At 34.6% G+C, this 18,519-nt stretch overlaps 1 protein-coding gene across 4 annotated transcripts in view; it reads left to right on the top strand.

The window, feature by feature from the left end:
- Nucleotides 1–18,519, top strand: part of CSN1b (COP9 signalosome subunit 1b) — a 279,185-nt gene that overhangs the window by 111,177 nt on the left and 149,489 nt on the right. For all 4 annotated transcript variants that reach the window (XR_016549486.1, XM_090404906.1, XM_090404895.1 and 1 more), the window contains exon 9: nucleotides 6,137–6,242. Coding sequence is in view for 3 of the 4 variants with exons in the window: in XM_090404906.1 (XP_090261032.1) it covers nucleotides 6,137–6,242 (106 nt within the window). In the remaining variant the exon portion in view is untranslated. The remainder of the gene's footprint in view (nucleotides 1–6,136; nucleotides 6,243–18,519) is intronic.

The following is an 18,519-nucleotide window of genomic DNA, read 5'->3' as shown; positions in this document are numbered from 1 at the left end:
TAAAGCTAATCACAAACATTCATACCCACAACCTGTTTGTTTTTTGGAGAGCAGATACACTAACCACTCAGTCAGAGAGACTGGCATATCTTGCACCAAGAAATGCAACCTCCACAGGTGAGTGCTTTTTCATTCATGTAACATTCAAACAAAACCTTATGTTCTGTCAGACTGCATAATAAAATAGCTTTGCTAATTATTATACTCAGACCTGCAGCTGTGAACTGAAGTAATTTGCATACTTGGAATTATCCATAACTAAATTATGGACAATTCTAGGAATGATCTTCAGGAGAAAAATATTGTGATACTTTTGGAAGGTAAGATCAATCTCTTCATTACTTTACTTTAACTAGTAAAGTGAAGTAAGCACAATCTTAATGTAATATGAATCATCCCATATTTAGTTTTAATTTAATAAATATAAACTAATAATTCTTTAAATAAAATAGGCTTATTTTATAGAATATTAATTTATTTGTAATGCAGCTGGTCACTATCACATCATATGCCATCTTCAGGATATTACATGAAAAAAGCTAGATGTTAAGGTAAATATAGTAGAAAAGAATGAGAGTATGAGTTTCATCTAAGTGACAGTGACAGTCATATTGGATATCACAGTGATAGCAGACCATATTCACACATTAAGACAGCTCATTGAAAAATACAATAACCCTTATGTCTGCCCTATATAGACTACAAAAAAACATTTGATTCAGTTAAAACAGCTGCAACACTAAAAGCACTTGAAACCCAGGGAACTGAGAAACCATATATTGAACACTAAAACATATTTACAATAATGCAACTTCTGTAATTAAATTATATAAAAACAGTGAAAAGTTCCCAATACAAAAAGGCATCCGGCAGGGCAACACCATATCTCCCAAATTATTTACAGCTGCACTAGAGGAAGTCTTTAGAAGCCTTGATTGGGAAACATAAGGAATAAACATAAATGGAGAAAGACTGCATCATCTGAAATTTGCAGATGATTTTGTCCTAATAGCAGATAATCTTGAAGATCTGGAAGAAAGGCTAAATCAGCTAAATGAAGCCTCCAGAGTAATTGGATTGAAAATAAATAGAGAAAAAACAAAAATAATGATGAACAAATACATAAACCATAGAACTGTCAAAGTTGAAAACCATGAAATAGAACAAGTTACTTCATATGTATATTTGGGCTAATTGTTATCCTTTGCCAAAGAAAAGAGATTGAACGAAGAATTCACCTTGGATGGATGGCTTATGGGAAAATGAGAGACATATTCAGAAGTGATATCCCTATGAGTCTAAAAAGGAAAGCTTTCGACCAGTGCATACTTCCTGTCCTAACATATGGACTTAACAGAAACCCTAAACAAAAAGCTGAGAACAACACAACATCACATGGAAAGAAATATGCTAAAAATAACATTAAGAGATAGGAAGACAAATACCTGGATAAGATCTCAAACAGGTGTCGTGTCAAATACATTAAACAGGCTAAGTGGAGATGGACTGGCCATATTGCCAGATGCAGTGACGGGAGATGGACTAGAAAAACAACAGAGTGGAGACCAATGGATGTAGCAAGACAAAGAGGAAGACTGAGAAGTAGATGGAGGGATGAACTGGAACAAATTGCAGGAGTGAGATGGATGGGAGAGGCAGAAAACCGAGTGATCTGGAAAACCATGGGGGAGACCTTTGTCCAGCAGTGGACAGAACCAAAAGGTTGAAGAAGAAGAAGATAGTAACAGTCACCATAATTAATATTCAAGTGTAATTGTGTTATTAGTACCCGTGAAAGAGCAAAGAGCCCAAAGGGTTATTTATTGGTTATTTATTTATAGCTGTCTAACAAAGATAATACAATATTTAGTTAGTTTTGAAACAATAAGTTAATAATTAATTTTAGGCTAAAAAATTATGTTTACTAGTTGTTATAGTAGCACTACCCTCCCAAACTTAGATAGGAACATATGTTAATTTTTATTAATGCTAGGTTTGTTTATGAACCTTATTAGATTACTTATACAGCCTTACAATACAGAATTTACTTCTGTTCAGCAATTTAATGTTTTACTGTATTGTTGTCCTTCTGTTCTGTTCTGTTCTGTTCTTCATTGCAAACCTCTGCATTTTGCCATTAGCCAACCAGATAACATCTCTACTCTCCAACAAATAGCCTGCAAGTATGAATCCTGCTATGACATGGATTTCTGTGAATCTCTATGGGCAGTAGATGAATTTTATTGCTGGTATGAGACTACTGTCCTGCTAATTGGATGCCTAAGGGGGCTTCAAAAAAAGTTTGGTTTTGAAAATAAATTTTTCGAATTTCTTGTCCTAATTCAATCACAGTGTTGGGGTGCTATAGATATGTCCAAATTTAGTGAGTAGTCCAAAGCTCTTTAGATATGGAAGTCATTAGCAAAATAAGTGTGTTAAACTTTTCAACAAATAGTCAAAGACCCACAAAAGTAGTATTACTAGGTTGTGTGCAGCAAAGTTAGCATTTGTCTTATTTGATTATATAAGATATGTAACTACTATATATATATATATATATAGTAGTTACATCCCTTCTTAGAGAGAGTGCAAGGGAATTGTGGTACTATATTGCCTGCCACACAGAATAATCAGCCATATCCCAGACTTAGGATATTTTTTCTTTGTTTTTAATATATACACACATGACTTGGAAAGAAGTCAACTGACACACCCATGGGCAAGGTGCATCGTGTCATGTAATGATTCATGTGTTTGTTGCCAGTATAAATTGGAAGAATATGATGCTCCCAAGTCAGTGCAGCTGTGTCTGGGTGAAATGTGTTTGAATGTCATGTTGCAGTCTTATCTGTTTGGCAAACTGTTGACAAATTGGGCCATCCCAGATCAACAATCTGTGATACCATACTGAGGTGGAAGTGCAGGGAGTCAACTGCAAGTGCTACCACACCGAACATGACCATAAGGTAGTACATAGAATAATATGTAAAAACTGCCATTCGTCAGCCGACATGTTGAATATGGAGTTCTGGGCATCGACTGGAGCAAGAGTCTGTACAAAACCATGCAGAACCATGGCTCACAAGATGGGTTTTATACTAGGGTCACAATATGCAAGCCCCACATTACCTGAACCAACATGCAATATTGCTTTCAGTGGTGCAAAGTGTGCATGTACAGTGGGATGGGACATTGAAGCTTGGAAAGCTGTATTATGGAGTGACAAATCATGCTACACCCTCTACCCAGCAGATGGATAGGTTTGGGTGTGGGTATGGTAGATGCCTGGTGAACATCTCTTACCAGAGTGCATAATCCCAACTATGAAATTCGGAGGTGGCAGTGTGATGGTATGGTCCTGTTTTTCCTGGTTTGGCCTCAGGCCTCTGTTTGTGATGCCACAAGTATTGAACTCTGAGAGGTATCTGACATTCTGGACAATGCAGTGCTCTACTTTATGGTGTTTCTACTGAACTGACCACTGTCTCTTTCATCAAGACAATGCATTGTATCATAAGGTTGTTGCTGTAACTGCTTGGTTTTTGGACATGAACATCACTACACTTTACTGGCCTCCATGGCACCCCATTCTCAACCCTATTGAACATCTGTGAGATGAATTGGAGTGTTGGGTGAAGTCAAATGACATCTGCTCACAACAATCTAGGATCTCATTACATGCCTACCAGAAGAATTTTAATTGCATAAACTTTTTCTCAAGGGCATTTTTGGTGAATTCAAAAACAAGTCACAATCAACATAACTTGAAAATAAACAAATGCATCAGTTACATCTGAATGAAGTAGAAGCATTATCCAATCTACTCTAAATTGTAAAGAGTTTTTTATATATTTAAAAAAAAAATTAGACAACTAGAGCAAGTTGTACAAAAAAAAAAAAAATTCTCCATAAGGAGGATAACTTAAACCACTCAAATTTATTCAGATTGGGACATTTTAGCAAAGTGTCACTGCTTTCTTTATGCAACCATTCCATAAACAAATGGCTTTTACATAGACCTTAAATCTTTTTCCAAAGAATTCTGTGGTTGGAGAAGTTGGCATATTCAGTAAATCCAAATTGTTTTGGATTTAATGAATATGCCATGACAAACAGTCATAGATCTGCAGTTTGGCTAAAGTGTGATAGACCACAGACACTAGGATTGGCAAAAGGAGAAGATTGTCCTATGACAGCCTAGAAAGGAGAGGTAAATTTATTAATCAGTGAACTTAGAGATTCATTCATAATATAACTGTGATGTATGGGATGATGATATGGTTGATAACCTCTTTGAGATACTGGCAATGGAGAAACTCCATAAGTGTTAATGAACTTATTGACAAGTATTAACTCAGTGAAGCCATTTAACAAGAAGGTGGTTTTGATAACATGCATTTCTTGTGTTAGTAATGCCTCATTAGGGCACAGTGAGTGAGCCCAATGGATAAGAATCTGAATAGTGCTAGGTTTATGAATTGAAATATCGGGTCAGCTCATGATTAATGGATGAGAGTAATTGTCTCCAGAGTTGTTTAACATCATTGAGAGCACATATCTATGGAGTTTTGTAAGAAAGCTTTTTCTACACTGTGAGATAAAACTATACAGAGATTTAACCACCCAGCCCAGCCATGTGGATGAAATATATCAGATAATTTATCTTTGTATCCATGTTATTTCAGTGATATCCAAATATTATTTCAGTTTCAGTGGACAATTCCCATCTTTGTTTTTATCGGATGTGTGAACACCTCATGGCTAGTATGGTTGCTTATCTTCTAGTTAACCATATTCCCTCATCATCATCTACTTGTTAGAGACCCTGATAAAATTGTTATTAATGTTTCTGATCAATCTCTAACTCCAGAATAGATAATGACTTATTCAAAAGTCCTAATTTTGTCATTACTCCTAAAATAGATCCAGTAATGGATAAAGGTCTACAGCATATTCCTTCTGGGTAAAAGCATTTCTTACATTACTTACCATGTCTGCTGAGGCATTACTACTAACACAAGAAATACATTATATCCAAACCAACAAGGTTATTAACAGTTATGAAGTTTCCCTCTTTGACAATCTCCCAAGAAGTTGTCAACTGTATTGCCATTCCATATGTTAAAGATGTATTTCAAGGAATTTCAAATTACTTAAGTCCATTAGTCTCAGAGTACTTTTCACCCAGTTAATAAACCTACATCCTTTCTAGGCTTTGCACAGGACACGCTCTTCCCTTTGGTCTACCATGTTGTGTCATCAGATTCCCTGCACTCCTGGTCTATTACACTCTGGCCACACTGGCAGATCTGTAGCTATTCATCATGAGGAATCTAGCCTATATCGAATTCCACAAGTTAGAACAATTTGTACTTGCTGAATATGCCATCTTCTCTAAACATATAAACATATAATTCTTTGAGAAGAACTAACGGCCTACATAAAAGCTGTTTTCTTATGGAAAACAGCTTTTATGTATAAGGAAAGCTTTGAAACCTTGTTAACCCATTCCAAACAGATCTAATGAGCTAATTTCCGTTATGGGGAACTATTCTCATGCAACTTGCCTTAGGTAATTTATTTTTTAAACATAAATATAAATAAGTTTATATATATATATATATATATATATATATATATATATAAACATCATTAGGAATTTAAAACAAGACTTTTTACCATGCTGCTCTACATCTTTTCCTGAAACTGACATATTAATGATTCTTTAGTTCTGTTATTCCTGCTTTGTTTTAATGTTTGAATTCATATTGAAGATACCCTTGATACAAAACTAAACGTTTAAACAAGCATTTTAACTTCTAACATAAGTGTCCTGTTATATTAATTTTTATTAAATATCTGTGTATCAGTTCATCGAAATATCTTGCATCTAAGTAGTACATCAGTTAGAAGTATATTATTGCAGTATTCCAGTTATAATTTATACATATTTGCTCTATAATTCTCTTATTTATTAGAAAACAACTCCAGGAATTTTAGACTGCCAAGAATTATTTCAGTTATTTAACTAACTAGATCTTGCTAACCATCAAGCACAGCTAAATACCCTGTTTAACTAATAGGAATTTATATTCATTCATAAACATTGGATGTCAATATGTTTTATTTTTATTAGTTCCTTCAAGTTATTCCTCGAATTAGAGCCACAACTTCGTGACATTATCTTTAGGTTTTATGAATCAAAGTATGCTTCATGTCTAAAGCATTTAGATGAAATAAAAGTAAGTGTTACTTATATGTACATTAAATTATTGTTAAAATATTTAAATATTCATTTTCAGGTTTGGAAACAGAGATAAAATTACTGTGTTAATTGTTATTTAAACAAATACTACTTGGACCTAGTTTTTGTTATATGCACCAGTTTGATATTTTATCCAAGATTCCACGATCTATGAGTACAGTTATCCCTTGCTTAACGTGCCGAAATTAATTGCGGCAATCCCTTGATACACATGGCAAGAGTTTTGATCAATGCGTCTTTAAATTTACCATGCAAAAACATGCAAGCCTCGTGGCGTGAGCATGATGACGTCATCCTCCCACACAGCTGTCCTCTCAGAGCCTGAGTGCCAGCCAGTTACTTTGCAGCCAGCATTAAGAGTGGGTGTATTACAAGCTCCAGTTGTTCTGCTGCATGTATTTACAAATTACGTTTTTTGTAAATTTTACAGCCCATTAATCATGTCAAAGGATAAGAGCAATCCCACAACCGAGTCATTAAGTGAAAAAAAGAAGAGGAAAGTAATTACCTTAGATACAAAGCTTGATATAATTAAAAGATATAAACATGGTGAAAGTAAAAGTAAGATCAGAAGTGAATCTGGTTTTAACGAGTCTACAATACGGACTATTTTATCCAAAGCTGATGAGTATTGTGAGCAAGATAAAGTTGCATCTACATCTGCAAGTATGCAATGCACACTTAACTGGAGTGCTATAGTGGTTTGAAATGGAAGATCTGTTGATTGTTTGACTGGAAGATGGCAATCAAAAGAGAATTCCTATTAGTGCCTATAATATCATGGCCAAAGCTCTAAGCCTGTTTTCAAGATTTAAAGAGACTAAATATAAAGAAGACAATTCAAAGTTCGTAGCTAGCAAAGGCTGGCTTGAAAACTTGAAATCTAGGGCTGGATTAAAGAATGTGAAAATAACAGGTGAAGCTGCAAGTGCCGATGAAGATGCTGCATCTACATTTCCTGCTGAGCTGCAGAAAATTATCAAAGAAAATGATTATGATTACCACCAAATTTTCAATGTAGATGAAACTGGCCTCTATTGGAGAAAAATGCCATCTAGAACTTTTATATGAAAAAAAAAAGAAGCAGTGCAGCCTGGCTATAAAGTATCAAAAGATCGCTTAACTCTTATGCTTGGAGGGAATGCTAATGGAGATTTTAAATTGAAGCCACTGCTTGTCTATCGAACTCGGAACCCAAGGACTTTAAAAGGATGTAACAAAAACTTTTTACCTGTAATTTGGCAGATGAATCAGAAAGCTTGGGTTACCCAAAGTCTATTTGAAAATTGATTTGTCTTATTTTTGCCTGGCAGTTGAAGCTTATTGCAAGAGAAATAACTTAGCAAAGCTCTTTTGCTTTTAGATAATGCATCTGGTCATCCAAATTCTCTTAATGATCTTTGTGAGAATGTGAAAGTTTTATTTTTCCCACCAAATACGACATCATTGCTACCACCTATGGACATGGGCGTCATTGCAACTTTCAAAGCCTTTTGATTCAAATTAAGTGGATATTGAATCCAACATTATTTCTTAGCCGAATAAGAAACTCAAAGATAGAAAATCTATCCAACAGTTTCATGCCGAATATAGAAAACTATAAATGTTCTGAGATAAAGAGCCTATTGGCTCTTTATCTCAATAATTCAAAGCCTATTTTCTTAAAAAGACATTCTCAAAGGCAGTAGAAAAAAACAACAGGAGAAAATGCGATTATACTCCAAGAATTTTGGAAAAAATTTAACATTAAACAAAAACATTCATGACTCATGGAAGCAAGTGTCTTCTAGCTGCATGAAAGCTGTTTGGAAAAAACGTTTTGCCAGAATGCTCTAATGACTTAGGTTGTTTTCAAAATCCTGTGAACAACGTGGTTGAAGAAATCATTGCAATTGGTGAAGACCTTGTTTTTGATGGTATTGATGCAGAAGATGATAAATAATTATTGAATTCAAATTTAAAAGATTTCAGTGACAACGATCTTCTTGAAAGTGAACAACAACGCTCATGAAGACAACGAACAAATGGAATGTGAAGATGAGGTTGCAAAGGAGATAACAATCAAAGAACTGGATGGAATATTTCGCAGTTTAGAATCGCTTAAGCAGCAAATAATGGATAAGGATCCAGATGTTAATCGAAAAATGCTTGTTTGCCGAGGTCTAGCGAGTCATTTTGCTTGTTATCGTAGAATTTATGCCAATAAGATAAAAACTAAAACTGTTCAAACGACTCTTGATAACTTCTTTTGATAAAAAAAATTGCAGTAACTAATGTAGGTACAAGCATTTATCAAACATTTACTTTGCATTTAATTTATATCTTTCCTAAGAGAGTACCATATAAAACGAACTATTAGTACAGTATTCGATCATAGACGAATTGTACATTTTATCATTGATTATTATATTTGATTAATGCGATTTTGATATGCGCGGTAACATCGAGGCATTAATTAACTGCATTAATCAAGGGATACCTGCATATCACTACTCTGAAATCTAAAGAATATATATAATGGTGATAAATCTGTGACTTCATAATTATGAATGTTTTGTGACTTTAATTCCATGATTTCTCATACTATACACAATAGTATAAGAATCTGTCAACTTCAGGGATTGATTTCTCAGGTAATTTTAATTGAAAAAATAGAAAAGTTTATGTCACTGTGGGTCAATTTCTACATAATCAAGGGTATAATAATTTGACTGTATCGGCTAATCATTAGCCGACACAGTCAAAAAATTATTATATGAAGATTACCTTCCAGAAATCTTTATCAACAGATAAAGATTTTCGAATTTGTTATCTATTCAGATTATTTTAGTTGGAAAAACAAGTTCTACAAACAAGTTGAGGGTACTGGATAGCCATGAATTGCCCTTTGTCTTCACCTTTGGCTAACTATTTTTTGAAACAATTCGAAGAGACTACATTTTCATCCATTCACCATCAGCCATCTCTTTGGTATCATTATGTCAATGATGTTTTTGCCATTTGGTCACATACTGAAGATGAGCTTTCCACCTTTCTACAACAGATAAATAGCCTTCACCATCATATCCAATTCACCATGGAAAAGAAAAATTCTGGTACTTTATCATTTTTAGACATCCTGCTTACTCAAACTTCTTCTGGTACCTTATCTACAAGCGTCTTTCGAAAACCCATATTTACTGGCAGATATATTCATAAAAAGTCTGCTCGCCACACATCTCAAATATTTAGCATTCTTAAATCTCTAATTAATAGAGCAAATAAAGTTTGCTCTTCTCCAGAAATCTTACAACAAGAACTTAAAAAGTTAATGGAACTCTTATGCTCCAATACCTAAGGCTTCTTCAACAGTCTGCAGAGTTCCAATCCCCTACATTCCAGGAATCTCAGAACCTATAGGTAGAATTTTAAAAAAGTACCAATTGATTCCCACGTATGTTCCTATCTACAAAATTTCTTCGTTATTGCATTCTATAAATGATAAACTATCATCTCTATCTTTGGCTGGCGTTTACCAAATACCATGTGAATGTGATGTTTCTTATTTTGGACAAACTGGCTGTTCTGTGGAAAAAAGAATTAAAGAACATCAATATTATATTGATTACAACAAACCTGAGAAGTCTGGTCTAGCACAACACAGTATTACCACTACCCATAATATCTAGTGGGATAAAGCTATTTTCCTTCATAGATGCAGGTTCAAATATGAACGTCTCTTTAAAGAAAGTTGTGAAGCTATTTTATGCCCACCGAATTTAAATCAAAATGATTCTCTCTCTCTCGAAGATTTGGGAGACTTTTATTTTATGTAATCATTAAAAAAAAACATTTATCTTAAATATTAATTATTTATTAATTTCTTTCATTTCCTAGCTCGTGACAACAATGTATTTTAATAGGTGATCTGCCGAATGTTCGTTACTTGTATTCCATTCCTATCTGTTTGTAACACTGAAGATGTACTATTAATTTTAGTATGAAATATCTGTATCTTATTTATTAATTAAAATTTATTACTGTGGACTTACATCATCATTAAATTCCTGCCATGTACCCTCAAGGGGTGTACAGGATATGATTGTACTACATGAAAAATTTACATCATTACTAACTTCCTATCTACAATTTTCCTCCAAATCAGTCTGTTACTTGTCAAGACTCCAACATTATCAGATCTTATATTTCTATCATCTAAAGCATTTTGTACCGTATCAATCCATCTATATCTTGGTCTTCCTCTGGGTCGTTTTGCTGCCAACCTGGCAGAGAACACTTGTTTTGCTAATCTTTCCTCGCCCATTCTGTTTAAGTGACCATACCACCTGAGATTAGCTCTACTAACATATTCCTGGATGCTGACAATGTCAAGTTCTTTCCTAATATCCTTGTTTTTAATATGATATTGCCATTGATGCCATCTGTTCATGCCTATAATCTTTCTCAGGACTCTCATATCTGTGGTCTCTAGTCTTTGGTCAAGTGTTTTACTTCTGACCCAGCTCTCAGATCCATAAGTTAAAACTGGTTTGAACACTGTCTTGTATACAGCTAATTTAGTGTTCCGACTAATTTCTCTCTTATTCCATATGAATTTATTCAGTTGACTTCCTACTATACCAGCTTTGTTGATTCTGTTGTCTATTTCCATATTTAATTTACCATCTTCACTAAAAATCGTGCCTAAGTAGCTGAAATGTTTTACTTGTTCCACAGGTTCTCCATTCACAACACAGTTGACATTTTCAATGATTCTGCCTATTTTCATTGTCTTTGTCTTTTTATTGCTGACCTTCATACCATATCTATTACAACAGTTATTCAATTTAGTCAGAGAATCTTGCAGATTTGTAGCAGATTTATTTAGAAGTATAACATCGTCCGCATAAAGCAAAGAGCTGACATTAACATCTCCAATTTTGATATCATGTTTAATACCACTTTCCTTCATAATATGATCCATATAGATAATGAATAACAGAGGGGATAATGTACATCCTTGTCTCACACCAGATTTAACATGAAACCATCTTCCTGTACTTCCTTCATTTCTAACTGCTAACTTACAACTGAAATAAAGACTAAGTATTGCTTGATATAATGCCCCATTGACACCATATAACTGCAGCGTATTGAATAGCTTCTCTATTGGCACCTTGTCATATGCCTTTTCCAAATCAACAAAACTTAAATACAGATCTTTGTTATATTCCCATGCTTTCTCAACTATTTGTCGTAAAGTGAAGATCTGATCCTGACAGCCTCTATTTGACCTGAATCCAGCTTGTTCTTCACCAAGCTTTTCTTCCACAATTCTTCTGAACCGTTTCTCAAGTATACTTGCATATATCTTACCAGGAACACTCGATAGGGATATACCTCTGTAATTCTCACATTCAGTTTTATTTCCCTTTTTATATATGGGTACTATAAGAGCTCTACTCCAATCATCTGGAATCCGTCCCTCTGTCTGGGCATTCTGAACTATGCAGTTGTTGTGACCTATTCTTCTTATTCTATTCTATTAACTTTCTTATACTTTATATCCTACAGGCTGCGCCATTTATGTTGTGTCCCAATTTTACGATTTTTATTCTATTTTATAATTTCCTCTTATCTATGTTCTTCTATTATCTACGCACGAGATATCACCAAAAATTATACTAATATCTAAGTTATTTCTCCCCTTAGTACCCTTAATATTTGTATTTATACTGCACCTTTTGGGATATTTAGTTTAAGATATTATATACAGAAACAAGGAGAAAGAACTCAGATATGTCTGAAAGTGTAACTATGTTGCAGTCTTGACACTTTATCTCGTTTCTTAACATTAATTTCCCACGTGATTAGATTCGTATTTTTTCAAGTGGGGCATTTGACAGCAATTTCAGACAACTCTTTTATCATTGAACAAAGGTTTATTAAATTCCTTAACATGGTACAATTCAATTTTTTGTGATTACTCAATTTAATGCTAAACTAAATACTTACAAACTAACATTAGCTTATTTCAAGTAATTAGGCTATGATCCTATAATGAGTATTACGATCATGCCGCCATAACAATTCAACACATAAATTCACTTGCCATGGACAAATAAGATTAATTCACACTATTTAACTATTCAAACTTAAGTAGATCAACTAAACCGTTTACTGTACTAACACATAACTAGTATTACGATCATGCTGCCATACACATTCAACACATAAATTCATTTGACATGGACAAATGAGATTAATTCACACTATTTAACTATTCTAACTAAGCCTTTTTCTGCACTAACACACAACTATGACATTTTAACTTTCCTATACATTACAATAGACATGCAAAATTCTCAGGACACTTAATTACTTAATTCACACTATTCACATAACATTAACACTAGCCAGCTTACTTTTAATATATTCTGTCAGATACTAAAGTCCTAGTATAAGTTTTCCTTGGTCACTTCAACAGTTCCATATTAGAATAATGATACTTATCACAGACAAATTTTAGTTAACATTAGATATAATTTACAGTACCTTTCTTTCTTGGGTTTTTCATATGGGCCTTTACCTTCTTCTGATTGAACTATCTTGATATAACCTCTTCGATAATCTGCTTCTCCTACGCTCCTTTTGGAATTGAACTAGACTTACGCTGGCTTAACTTTTCGTAACTCTGAATACACTTTGAATCATCTATATATATATCGGCTGTGCAACTCGCCACGTGGACATCGATTTCTTTACTTCTTTCCCCTTCTCGTAGTTGTCACTGAAGTCGAAACACAAAGAATATGCTATCTTTTCCTCGACTATATGGCATTCTTCGCTTCTCTCATAGGAAATACAGAACCGAAATTCCGCTCACTTTCATTTCCGTGTTGTGGCGTGGAGATATAACCCCTATGTCGCCACTCAGGAAAACACCGTGAAATTCCTACGAAAGAGCTCGCAAAGGGCTCTCTTGGAACAGACTCAAAACCAAAACCCTAAAAAGCCTCGTGGGGGGGGGTCCAACCTTTTATACCTGTTCTCCTAACGGCACTTTTTCTAACTTCTTTTCTCCGCCCCTACTTGTTTTTACTTCACCGACTATTAGGGTGGCGTTTTTTTGCCAAACGTCATTTGATCGGCGAGCCCGTAACGATGTCTCAATCCGGGAATCGGCCCTGAGCGATAGTCTGTTGTTTTCCTTTGCTAGCCTCTAATTTAATCCCCTTTCCAAAATTTTTCTATGAATTTACTTAATAACTTAATCTCTAGCCTCTCACATACCATCTCTTATGACTAATCCTTTTCTGTCTTATTTATTTAACTTTTCTCATTTAAATCATATCACAATATTAACATATTCTTTCTTTTGTTAGTCAGTTTAACAAAAACTTTTATATTTTATATATTTTATTGGATGCAAGAATCTTTTTCTTTTAATTAATTCAACTATTATCTTTTATGCAGGGTTTTTAATTTATTTTATTTATTCTTCATGTTACACCATAATAGCTGAGAATTTTACATTCTTAAGATATCAGGGTGTAACACAGGGCAGCCACTGTAAGACTTTTTATTCATACTTCAGCATTTCTGGTCGAATATCATCTACTCCTGCTGCCTTTCCACATTTCAAGCCTTTGATGGCTTTTTCTACTTCAAGTATGGATATGTATTCCTGACTGCATGCCTGGTCAGTGATTTTTATCACTGTGCTGTCATCACTGCTTGTTTCATTTAGTAAATTTTCAAAGTAATTACTCCATACTTCAAAGATATCTTTTTCTCCTGTTTTCATTTCACCTTTATCATCTCTAACTCCTTTTACAGCACTCTTTCCTCCATTCCTAAGCTTCTTCAACAACCTCCAGAATATTTTGCCACCTTCTTGATATTTATTTTCTATGTTCTTACCAAAGTCCTCCCATGACTTTTGTTTAGCTACTTTTACACAGTGTTTAACATTCTTGCATTTGTCTCTGTATTCTCTAAGAGCACAAACTGACTTATTTGCCAGGAACTTTTGATATGCTTTCTTCTTTTCCTTCACTGCCTCTTTAACTTCCTGTGTCCACCATGGAGTTCTAATTTTTCTATCCTTGCAGACAACTTCACCACATGCCTCTCTAGCTGAATCAATCAGGGTTTTCTTCAAGGCTTGCCACTGAATCTCCAAGGTTTGGTTCCTGTTCTCAAACTCTTTCATTTTTACTTCAATAATCTTTATGTATTTTAGTCTACAGTTCACATCTGAGAGCTGCTCAACTTTTATTCGCTTTAACACTTTCTTACATGTCATTCTTTTCAATATGAAATTCAATTTTATCCTGCTCAAGACTAAATAGTGATCACTTCCAATTTCAAATCCTCTGTACACTCTGGTGTCCTGCACCAGGGAGAAAACATCACTATCAACAATAACATAGTCAATGAGACTTTTCTTATTCCTTGCCTCTTCTCTCCATGTGAATTTGTGCACATTTTTATGTTGGAACATGGTGTTAGTAATAACCAGTCCTTGTCCTGAGCAGAAATCCAACAGATATTTGCCATTATTATTAGCTTTGCTCTTTTCTCCAAATTTTCCCAAAATATTTTTGTATGTCTCACAATCATTTCCTACTCTGCTATTTAGATCCCCAACAAGGACCAACTTTTCCTTTTTTATTGTGTCAGTTGCTTTTTCTAAAGCCTCAAAAAATTCCTCCACTTCTACCTTAGTAGAACCTTCTGTGGGACCATAGGCACAAATAAGTCTCATTGTCCAGTTCCCCATTCTCATATTTGCCCACATTACTCTACTTGAGACTGACTGCCATTCAAGAAGATTATCCTCGTATTTTGTGTTGAATACCATGGCTACTCCTTCTTTTCCTTGATTGTCATTGCCTGAATATAACATTTTGTATTTATTGCTCAGAAAGATCTCACCTGTTTTGGGTTTTTTTGTTTCAGTCACCCCTATTATGTCGATCTGGTACTTATCTAATTACTCAGCTAGCTCCATTTCTTTGCCATTCAGGCTTCTTACGTTGATAGTACCGATCTTTAACTCTGGTGATGTTGAGTTGGGGTTTGTTTTCAGATTTGTTCCAGTAGCTGACTTTTCGCTGTTCGCCCTGGTTCCCTGGCGAAAACAACGGGGGCCTTGTTTAACCGGGCGACGCCCCAGCCGGCATGAAATTCTGTCATGTTGTACCATCATTTTTTATTTTGGTTTAACCAATAAGAATACAATTTGGTTGGCTAAATCCCAAATTGCCAACCCATCCTCGTTTGTTCAGTATCCAAGTAGATAACCAACAGGATGCACCACGAGAAGGTGAGGATTGGACATTAGGTCAGAAGCCCTGGTCAGTTCTCCGCATTCCTTTAAAGGCTATGTGGAGGTCTCCTCTCAGTTATATAGCTTTGACCCTTAAGCACCCTCCAACATTAACAATTACTCGACCTAATTTTACATCATCAGCAAACAGCTGAATATTGCCTTTCAGGTTATTTCCTATATCATTTATGTACAAATTAAACAGTAGTGGTCCCTGCACTGAACCTTGCAGCACAAGGATGGCGTGTGTAGGATGCATTACTTCAGAAACAGCCAGGACTAGTTAATGAGAAGAAAGTGCTATTCTTACAGGACAACACAAAACCTCATACTGCAAAAACTTGTTTCAAATCCTCTGCATTTGAAACAGGAAGTGATCACTGTTGTGTTCTGAACAAGCATAACAATATTGCTATTAACTATTACATCGTCAGTGAGACTTTATTTTTTGTATCTTCTCTCTGTGAATATGTGTACATGTTTATACTGGAATATGGTGTTAGTAACAACTAGTTCATATCCTGAACTAATATCCCACAGATGCTTACCATTATTATTAGCTTTGCTCTTCTCTCCAAATTTTCCCAAAACATTTCTGTATGTCTGTTAGTCATTTCCCATTAGATCTCCAACAAAAACCAGCTATTCCTTTATCTTTGTGTCAGCTGGTTTTAATTCCTCAAAAATTTTTTTCGCTGCTTCCTTAGTAGCATTTTTTGTGGAACCGTGGGCATAAATAAGTCTCTTTGTCCAATTCCTAATTCTGATATTTGTTCACTTGCTATTGCCTGATGCTGATGTTCAAAAAGATTATTCTCATATTTAGTGTTGAATACCATAGTTACTCCTTCTTTTCCCTGAATATAATACCTAGTTAATTAATAGCTTTAATGGAACACATGCGTTAGGCATATTAAAGTAAATTTCGTGACTTATATGTAACAAAAATTATATAGAATTTATTAAAAAAAACTCCAATATATTTCATCCAGCATTATGTGGATATCTTCATGGAGATAGACTTTAATTACATTCAAAAGCTTAATCAAAATAATGAGTCATAATTCATCTTATATTAGCTTGTATCTTGGTCACAGCTGAAGTATATGATATTACACTATGAGATTTCAAAGGAGCAATTGTAGTAAGTTGTGTAGTAGATTAAAAATAAATAATTATTAATTAAAAAAAAAAGTTATGAACAGTCGATAGTGATTGCTTCCCAAAACTTGGATATTGGCTTACAGTTTGATCGGTTCAGATGATTTCTTGGCGTTTCACATGTTTCAAGGAAAAGACAATTGAATTTCAACTTGTTAGAGAGAAGAAGTTTTGTCTGGTTCCAAAGAACTCTGTGCCTAGTGCCAATAGCATGAGAAACAAGGCCAGACTTGTTAGATTCCAAAAATTTAATATTGTCTTCATGTTCTTCAATGCTAATCAAGGCAGAATGGCCACTCTGTCCAAAATAGGAATGATGATATGAGCGGGATACTTGATGTAAGAAAGAAGTGGTAACATATCATTTGTTGATGGTAAGAAGGATGACAGTTTCCAAGCTGGTTGCCTAAGACTTGCACTGCGACTCCATATGTAGTGCAAGTCTTAGGCAACTCGTGGTAAAGATGGAATAAGCTCTGATCACTATTCTTAGTATTTACCCTTAATGCAAAGCACATCTCCTTGAGGAGATGTATGACGCTATGCATCAAAGACAAGGGGCCGCTACCCAGACTGGTTTCGACCTTTATTGAGGTCTCATCAGTGGGAGCCAGACTTAGAAATACCAAGGTTTAAGTAATACAGAGCTTATAAATATTTTACCAATATTTTACCAAAAAAAAATAAATATTTTATCATACATCTCCCCAAGGAGATGTGCTTTGCATTAAGGGTAAATACTAAGAATAGTGATCAGAGCTTATTCCACGAGTTGCCTAAGACTTGCACTACGTACGGAGTCGCCCAGACTTGCACTACTTGCAGGCGCAAACTTGACTTACTTGTCTGTTTGCTTACTTGGGAAATGGATTAAAACCAAGTTTATATTTATATACATATAAAATAGCTTGGTATCTTTAACGTATATTATACCCAAGGTAAAAAAATTTTCTACATCTATCTCTCATCCTGAGATTTTTATTTAATAAGATCAAAGCACCTGATGGTAACTTGTTTTGGTAAAATATTTATAAGCTCTGTATTACTTAAACCTTGGTATTTCTAAGCCCGGCTCCCACCTCAATAAAGATCGAAACCGGTCTTGGTAGTGGCCTCTTTCCTTTAATGCATAGCATCATACATCTCCTCAAGGAGATGTGCTTTGCATTAAGGGTAAATACTAAGAATAGTGATCAGAGCTTATTCCACCTTTACCACGAGTTAGGTAAAGTTGCACTACGTACGGAGTCGCCCAGACTTGCACTGCATGTAGGCACAAACTTGACTTACTTGTCTGTTTGCTTACTTTGGAAATGGATTAAAACCAAGTTTATATTTATATACATATAAAATAGCTTGGTATCTTTAACATATATTCTGGTACTCTTTAAATGCATGTGGTCATCAGGGCAGACTTCATTATATTTTGAAGCATGCTCTGAAACACTGGTAATGGGATTGAGCATAGTTATATTATTTTGCATGAATAACATAACTGTTCTCAATCCCATCACTAGTTGTTATATATTCCTTTACAAATGTTGATTGCGATCTACTAAACTGTATATTTTAATAATCACTTCATTGTTCGCTGTCTATGAAATCCCGTAAGTCATAATTAAGTAATTTTTAGTTTCTTTGAAAGATATTATAGTAGTTGTGAGTTCACATGAACATAAAATAAGCTTCATAGGCTTAAATGCTTAATTTTAATATTTATATTTGAAAATAATGCCATATTAATACAGATTTTGGAAGTATATGAATTAATTTTTTTTTA

Source organism: Typopeltis vanoorti, chromosome 2 (assembly GCF_054136105.1).
Source record: "Typopeltis vanoorti isolate ZY-2024b chromosome 2, IOZ_Tvanoo_1.0, whole genome shotgun sequence".
NCBI lineage: Eukaryota > Metazoa > Arthropoda > Arachnida > Uropygi > Thelyphonidae > Typopeltis > Typopeltis vanoorti.
This window is presented reverse-complemented; position numbering and strand designations above follow the sequence as displayed.